At 35.5% G+C, this 8,388-nt stretch overlaps 1 protein-coding gene across 4 annotated transcripts; it reads right to left on the bottom strand.

The window, feature by feature from the left end:
- Positions 1-3,383: 3,383 nt before the first annotated feature.
- Positions 3,384-8,363, bottom strand: LOC105112633 (uncharacterized protein At2g24330-like). 4 transcript variants are annotated; one of them, XM_011008396.1, is made up of 6 exons: positions 7,914-8,363; positions 7,514-7,795; positions 7,274-7,418; positions 6,641-6,750; positions 4,192-4,615; positions 3,384-4,016 (listed from the first exon to the last, which is right to left on the bottom strand). In XM_011008396.1, exons 2-6 carry the CDS (start codon positions 7,766-7,768, stop codon positions 3,739-3,741), a joined length of 1,212 nt encoding a protein of 403 aa, XP_011006698.1. In that variant the 5' UTR covers positions 7,769-7,795; positions 7,914-8,363; the 3' UTR covers positions 3,384-3,738. The 4 variants fall into 4 exon arrangements, with proteins under 4 accessions (XP_011006698.1, XP_011006697.1, XP_011006700.1 ...); XM_011008395.1 differs by having other exon boundaries at positions 7,514-7,791; XM_011008398.1 differs by having other exon boundaries at positions 7,514-7,787.
- Between the last annotated feature and the right edge of the window lie 25 nt (positions 8,364-8,388).

Here is an 8,388-nt window from a genome sequence, read left to right as displayed (position 1 = left end):
TTATTATTTAAAAACGTAAGAGAACACATTTGAGATGTTAAAAACAATCTATCTATAAGTTATTTTTTTCTTATTGAAATTATAAGATTTAGTTTGATTCAATTTAGTTTAAGATCTAAATTATAAATTAAATAAGGTAACTTGTGGAACTTATTAAAAGAAACTTGATTTAAGTAAGTTTCTCATCAAGTTAGGAGTTTTATAATATTAATTTTGATGGTTGAAATAAAATGGGATATTTTTAGTATTTTAATTTTTTGAAATTAGATTATATATTTTGGCATTCTCTCCAAATATATCAAAATCACAAAAAATAAAATTCATGAAAATAAGTTTGAAAATACAAGTTATTAAAATCCCTTGACATCATAAATTAGAATCAAAATTTAGAGATAGGTCCAATATATATATATATATATATATACAGGCATTGACCAGCCACTTCTCGCCTGCACCTTCCTTTTCAGGTCAATGGTCTGAACTTCAACTTTATTTGTTAGCTATGTCACCAAAGTAGAAGCACTAACGTAAGGATGGAGAAACGATTAGGGAATTGGAATACGGGCGCAAGCAATTTCCTTCCCTCACGCCCCCGCGCCCCACCACACCCCCCCCCCCCCCAATCGCTGCCTGTGTTATTTAAGGTCTCTCCCCCATTTTTTTACTACGAGGTCCTTAAAATCCCTTGACATCATAAATTAGAATCAAAATTTAGAGATAGGTCCAATATATATATATATATATATATATACAGGCATTGCCCAGCCACTTCTCGCCTGCACCTTCCTTTTCAGGTCAATGGACTGAACTTCAACTTTATTTGTTAGCCATGTCACCAAAGTAGAGGCACTAACGTAAGGATAGTCTTGCTAACACAAGACACACCCAAAACCCCATGAACCGGGAGGAAAGAAGAAGCCGCATGAATCAAACAGTACTGGACATTGAAGAAAACTGTTCGCTCAAGGATAAGAACTTTTCTAAGAACTTGCCTCGTGCTTAATTAAGAGAAAAGGTAAAGTAAAGATTTTTATTTTTTAGTTTTGATGAGTTATGTATTTGATTTTTTTTCTTTTTTTCATGTGTCCATTTTCATTTTCAAAGTAAGTTCATGAAAGTAATTAATTAATAAAATGACAAGAATAATTCATCATATGACCCCGTAGTTAGTTTTTTTTTTTTTTTGACAGTGACGGGGCATGATAATTAATAATTAATCGATATAATATGCACAGTTTTCAAAAGAAATTTATGTCAACGGCACAAAAGGATGTGATGTGACGCCTATTTAAAAAAAAATTAACATAGGAAGAATTTATATAAATAACAAGAATTTAGTGATTAATAATTTATTATTTTTTAATTTATATTAATTTTTTTATCAATGATGAATTATGTCAAAACTGATCTAAAAAATGTGATTTATTATTTTTTGGGAGTGATATAGAGACATCAAATAATTTATCACCTAATCTTATTATTTTTTTTCTTTGTTATCCGTACGTGTATAAAGAATTAAACCCATTGCGTTTGGACGGTAGGGTTTCTCTATCTCCCAACCCCCACATGCCCTACCTTTGAATCTGAAACTCAAGACTTAGAGTTAGCAGTTCAAATTAAAATTAATGGTTAAAATTAATTTCTTCTTGAGACCAGTAGTAGAGGGAGCTGCCATCACGGTACTGTGACAACATTGGTTAGATAAGTGCTTAATGCTCCCTCACAAGTAAGTTAACTATCGCTGGTACCATATTGCTTTTGACCTCCTCACATCATTTTCATACATCACGGGTTTGAGAATTTCTTGGCCACCTAAAAAAATGTGGAAGATCGACTTGAAGACCGTTCATTGACTACTAATATATATCCATACGCTATTTATTCTGAAATGTAGCTGAGGTTCAATGCTTTTATCACATAGTAACAATCACATCTTCAAGTTAAAGATAGAGAGAGTATAACATGATTATAATAACTATTATTTTTTAAAATATTTTTATTTAAAAATATATTAAATGGTATTTTATTATTATATTTTAAAATTTATTTTTAACATCAACAAATTAAATCAATTCAAGAAAATTACACTACAAATTACAATTTATATCTTTGATTAGCTTTCAAATAAATAACATATTTATAGTAAGATTAGAAATATGTAGCGCTCTTTTAAGAGTCAAGGAGAGATTAAAAGGGATTTTTCCCGGTCAATCACCATGATTTTCTTACTAATGAGTCATGTTTTTTTGTTGTACCTGAGTCTATAACCTAAATGATGGAAAGGTCTTTGTTTGAAATACTAAAATCATGAGAAATTAAAATTTTATTATTTTAAGCAAAAGAGCATGACCTAGATGGTTTCTCTATTATATTGAGTAGGGTTCTTAGACATTCAATCTTCTTTTTGTTGAACTCTCACAACTCCAGGGTGTTGAACCCACGGGCATTCTCTTTTGAATTTGTTAGGCATGCTTGTTCTATCTAATTTCATTTGTATTTCTTTTGAATTTGTTAGGCATGCTTGTTCTTCTATCTAATTTCATTTGTATCTTCCATTACGCCTCATCCTTAGTGGTTTTCATAAAGTTTCTAATATCTTATTTGTATAGCTTATTTTCTTATAATAGTTATAAAATTGATTATTTTTAAAGAAATTTTTCCCTTCAATCTTCATTATTTCTGCACCATTCATGGCATCACTTAGATCCTTACTATTAATTATCATCATAGCAGATTATTCAGTATTAGAGACATCAAATATCACAGTATTTTTTTTCATTTTCAATTCGTATCCATGAGAATACCTTATTAAGTGATAGTAGTATTTTTTTTCATTTTCAATTCTTATCCATGAGAATACCTTATTAAGTGATGGCAGAGATTCTTTTCTCAAATATTTAAACTCGTATTTGATCGAACTCAATATCTACACTTTATTTTAATTTTATTAACATAGCATCCTTGTTGTGATCATAAACATGTATGGTCCAGGGGCTTCTAAACTAGAAAACATTTCATGGCCATAACATAATCATAGTCTTGTTTCCCTTCCCTTTCAAAAACATTTTCACTATCTAACACATTTTCATTAACTGTAACCATTTTACATAATTTTATTCATTCAACAGATAGAACAACTGTAAATTCTATAATTCCCCTAATATGCGGCTAATTTGGATTTCTTTTGTAGTATATTTAGAATTTGCTAGATTTACTAGATTAGGTGACTAGGAATGTGTAGATAAAGCAAGCTTGATTCAAAGCTCTGATATTACTTTAAAAAATTCTTGATCTTTGTATTCTCATTTTATTTCTGAATGAATTCTTAAATACATACAACATCTATGAATTTATAGTAAAATAGCTATTAACTACACAAATAGATATTATTCCTTGCTCCTAATTTATAGAAAAAAAATATCTGACTTTCTATTTCCTACAAATAAGGTTCAAATCAACCTTAATTACTTAATCTTCAACAAAACCGTTGACAAAAAGAAAGAAAATCGTATGACAGCACTTCTTCCACAGTTACACTATATCAATAAGACAATTTGATCCGTTCATGTATCACTGGCCACGAAAAGTACTCACTCAGAAGTATCATGCAAGGTGCTGCTGCTTGATACATGGCAGGCACGACCAAAAATCCATTACAAACCAGCAAGTCCCAAACCCTTAGGGTCAGATTTTAGGCTGAACATGACAACCTTGCCTCTAATTACATAGCTCCGGTCTTTAACTAGCAACCTCCTGTGATGCTATCGTCTCTGTTACTTCCACAATCTCAGAACCAGCTCCATCACAGTTCTTACTTGCAAGTATACTATCATCACTCGGAGAATCACTAGCATTGCCGATGGGTTCGGTGCTACACCCCGTCCCTTTCATCAAAGTGCTCAAATCAGGGGAACTAGAACCAGAAACATGCTCTTCTAGTCGTTTTGGCTGGTTCAAGGAACGACAATGTGGGCAGTAATATGTAATGTATGGAAAATCCTCCTTCCTAGCAAGCCCTGGAATCCATAATGCTAAAAAGTCATATTTGTCATGTCACAAAACACGTCAACCACAGCACTACACAAGTTGTGGCTGTTAAAATGCTGGTGGCTAGTATTCAAAATGCAGTTCTACAGCTATAGCAAGTCCATAAAAAGAAGATTGTTTCAAAATAAACAGTAGTCCACTCACCATTGTGCATATGGCAGTTGCCACATATCAGTGCATATGATTGTGTTGGATCCTCACCCACAAGCAATGCCGCAATTCGAGCAACCCATCCCCCATCATATGCAGTATATCCCTGCAGATTGCCATGCTCAACAACAAGCTGACTATGCTCAGATGTCAGAGGACCTTCACTCTGCACAGAAAGTGGCATTTCTTCACCAGAATGCTGCACCAGCATGCTCCCTGCACTACTGGACCTTGTGTGCACTTGCTTTCTATTTCTGAGTCCACTACCTTGTACAGGCTCAACGTCATTACTCTTCCCTGTAGGAGTAGTAGGCTTAGATTCCTCTCCCAGATAAACCTTCATGCCAGAATCCGCACCCAGCTTAGATGCAAGGACAGTTGCAGCAGCTGCCTTAGCTGCTGGGTCAGGATCATATCTCTGCATACAAAAGGGTTTGCACCAATGTAATTAGGGAAAAGAAAAGGTCCATACCAGCTATCAATTTGCAACTACCCAAAAATAATGTTGTACGTCATTCAAGATGATGTTTATAAAGCTTGTTAATAACACGCCTTCTAAAGTACAACATTTCCAGCCCCCAAAACTCCAGCAACACCCCCAGGGCAACAGACAATCTAGTATCCAGGTTGGAAAACATAGGAGAGTTAGAGACTCATTGAGTTATATATTCAGAGCAATTAGGACCCGACCATGCGAGACACTTTAGGATAAAACCAAAATCCCAAGTGGCCAAAATGGTCTGTTCTCACATGGGCAGGAGTCCATCACAATTAAATGGTATCATAATAAAGCAGTTCAACAAATTAGATATCGAGGCACTGGAGAAGGGATTCAGCAGCGAAAGTCTGGTCAATGTAACACCGAAGGAAAGCAGGATTGTGCTAGTACAAGCATCCTGAGTTGTCAAAACATCAACCCTTGTCTCCTCTGACAATTCAATTCAAGTTCTTTTGGATCAGTTTTGTTTCACTCATTTGCTTCTTTGAGATACGCTCCTTATCTGCATTGCAATTTCTCAGAAACACGATGCAAGGGATCCCAGAAAACTTAGAAACAATATTTATTAACTTGTATAGCAAACAAAGCAATTGTTGCTCCATCATCTAAAAATAATTAGTGACCTATGGTTTGATCCTGGAACTCTTGACCCTCGAGCAGCACACAATATTAGAAATTTAGAGCTATTGCTGCCGTTGTTGTTATGTTTTTTTTTCCTGCGCTCAGAACAATGACCATAGGTGTTGCGACCTTTGTGATTTTGCCAAGAGTAACTATCTTAGTACTGTGTTTGGGACCTCACACCTACAGACTTTTGGGGATGAATACATAAGAGAGTCTCGTTGTTACAGCATGACTAAGCAATTCTTATTATATCCAGCCAGAATCTAGCTAATTAATCTTCCTTCGCATTTCCTCATTATCCCTATAGCTTTATTGATGCAGGCAAGCAAGCATGCAATGAATGAATATTAATGTGCCATTTGTTTGTTCTCTCAGAAAAAGAAAGCAGATTGTTGTCTGTTTTTGTTAACACAACTTATCATTTTAAAATTGGAATGTCAAACAAATGAAATTTGGTGATTTTACTAATAGAGGTTCTTAAGATTTCAATCTCCACTTTGATGTGCCCAGAGAGAGAAATTTAGGAATTATTCCTTCACATTACATTTCTTAATTCTTAAAAAAATATAGAAGAAAAACAACAAGCTTTTCTTGTATGCTAGCCAGAGTTCTAGATTAAATACATGAGAATCAAGTTTATTTAGGATACTAGAATAGTAGTATTTCACTTATTCATGATTTTCTATTTCTATTTCCTGAGTGTTTAGAACTACAAAGGTGTTTAGAACTACAAAGGTTTTTTGCGACTACTAAAGGAGTGCCTATTCCATGTAATCCTTATGATTCTGATATTTGAGACTAAGGACTGCAAACAAACGTCAAATATTTACCTCTCACTTTTTGATAATTTCTTCCTTTTCCTTTCTACAATTCCATTCTTGCTAGAGAGCCTAAAGTTGCAATTCACTGGTACAACGACAACCTCAGCTTCTAAAACAAGGACTGAATCCACCTTTATTCCATTAAATCCTTAATTTTCCAAATCCCAGCTAATCATGAAATTTTTATATAATTAAAAGCCGGAATGGAAACTGATGTGATGAACGTTTTAATCCTAGACAATGCAGAGACCACCACCTAGGCTAGTAAAATAGCATTAGAAATTGTGTTAGTGAACCAAGCATTACTCAATAAAAAGATCTAACTCTCATTTTCCGTTAAGGAGAAATTTGACAGACTTTCCAGTTGTTTTTCAATTGAAGAAGCACAAAAGGTGGGAGGTTGCCCATATCCTCATCTTCCCAAAGGATTAAGAACATCCCAAGGTAACCCCAACGAGAACATAACAATACAAATGCAGCAACAATTTATTATTGTTACCTGAATTAGCTGCTGTGTCGTATAGTAATTTGTCTTCTCTTTAAGTTCATCAATTTTTGCTTGCCTTTCAGCCCGAAGCCTCTCCAGAGTGTTTTGATCTCTGCGATCAACTACATGAAAGAAAACTAAAATATTACCAATCAAGTTGACAGGAACCTAAACTATGATGATCTGGTTTGACATCACATTGGGAAAGCATCCATAGAAATGCTCCTCTTGAACACATTAATGGATGTTACAATTCAACAAGCCTGGTCTTGCATGTTAAGTTGTAGATAGGGATGGGATTCCTAAAATGAAAAACGAAGAGGGACACGCAAGCAAGAGGAGGGAAAAATCTGAATGAGTAAAGGTCAAATGTAGAGACTGGGACAATGGAAAGGAAAAATAAGCAAAGCAAAAGCAATAGTAAAACAAGAGCCCAGCACTAACAAAATCAGAAAGCAATTGACAATAACACCAAAATATCATGATTTCCTTTGACTGACAGACCGCACGCAAACGGACAAGATTTATATTGAATTATTACTGTACAGAGAATGGTTATTTAACTGAAATTACAAATGATTGCGTTATCATCAGTAAACCCTGCTAGCATATAATATTAAAAAGTTGGGGGAGAGAGTGACTCACACATCCTGGTGAAGCTTACAAAGGCAGAATAAGCAAGGGATGATAAAGCAGGCAGAAGAAACATTGGTAAGACTCGAAAAGCTCTCATCTTCCAATTCAAATCCATTGATCTTGTGGTAATAATAGCATAGCCGACTGCGATGACCTAAAGGGATGGATTGATTGATTTCAACAAATATTAGTACCTAAGAAAACATTAGATAGCTTGGTGGCTCTGGTGCGAATAAATTGAACAAAAACCTCAAAAAGGACAGAGAAAACAATAAGATGGCGAATGATCTTCCTCCGAGTACGGGACCTCCGATTGATTCTAGCCAAAACAGCAGCCTCTTCCTTAGAGATGTGTTGCAGTCTCTTCTCGAAGTCGTCGCCATGCGGTCTAAAGACAGCCTTCCAAAGACGGGATAGGAAACCTCCGCTGCCGCTCCTCCGCGTCATTTTAACAGAATCGCTGTCGGCTATGCCTGCTGTCTCCGTATTGTCCCCCCTGCCCATTGCTCTTCGCTTTGGTCAACTGTCTGTCCGTGGAATAAAGTTATTATACTTATTGATAATATAAAGAAAAGAAGATTACGGATCTGGAGAGAATTGTAATGGAAATAAAAATAAAAAGCAGAGAGAAAGGGGGTTGGAAAACTACCTGATATAAAGCTCTTGCTAATTTTGAAACTGGCGATGTCCCTCCTCCTCTGACTCTTGTTCTACTGTTGATCGTGTGTGTTCTTATGTATTGCTCCGTCGCACTCTTCTCTTTCTCTCTAATTTTTCCAGGGAGGGGAGGGAAGGCCACGACGCGGAAACAATAAGAACACTGATTTATTTATATTATAACAAGGAGAAGTTGTAAGTAGTAACAATAACACTATCGGACTCGGGGAGGGGGAGGGGGAGGGGGAGGGTCCCGGGTGTTGGTTTTACGATGGATGGTTGTTGGTTGGAGGTGGGACAGGGCGATGACATGAATGAACAGAAAGGAGAAAAGGTTTCTTCCTTCCTTCAAATTTGGGTTTTTCAAATGCTTTACTTTATGCTTTAAACGGAGAGCCAGCGTAGAAAAGGACGGAAGAGGGGCGTTCCTTATTTTCATTTTTCTTGGATCCATCCATTCATGTGCC

Source organism: Populus euphratica, unplaced genomic scaffold (genome assembly GCF_000495115.2).
Source record: "Populus euphratica unplaced genomic scaffold, PopEup_1.0 scaffold353.1, whole genome shotgun sequence".
Classification (NCBI taxonomy): Eukaryota; Viridiplantae; Streptophyta; class Magnoliopsida; order Malpighiales; family Salicaceae; genus Populus; species Populus euphratica.
The sequence above is the reverse complement of the archived record's forward strand: the minus strand, read 5'-3'. Positions and strand labels throughout refer to the sequence as shown.

Coding starts and splice junctions, on each gene's coding strand:
- LOC105112633 (XM_011008396.1), bottom strand. CDS start 7,768: ATGGGCAGGGGGGACAATACGGAGACAGCAGGCATAGCCGACAGCGAT. Junction 6,751..7,273: donor TGTAAGCTTCACCAGGATGT/GTGAGTCACTCT, acceptor TCTTTCATGTAG/TTGATCGCAGAGATCAAAAC. Junction 4,616..6,640: donor CGACACAGCAGCTAATTCAG/GTAACAATAATA, acceptor TTTTGTATGCAG/AGATATGATCCTGACCCAGC.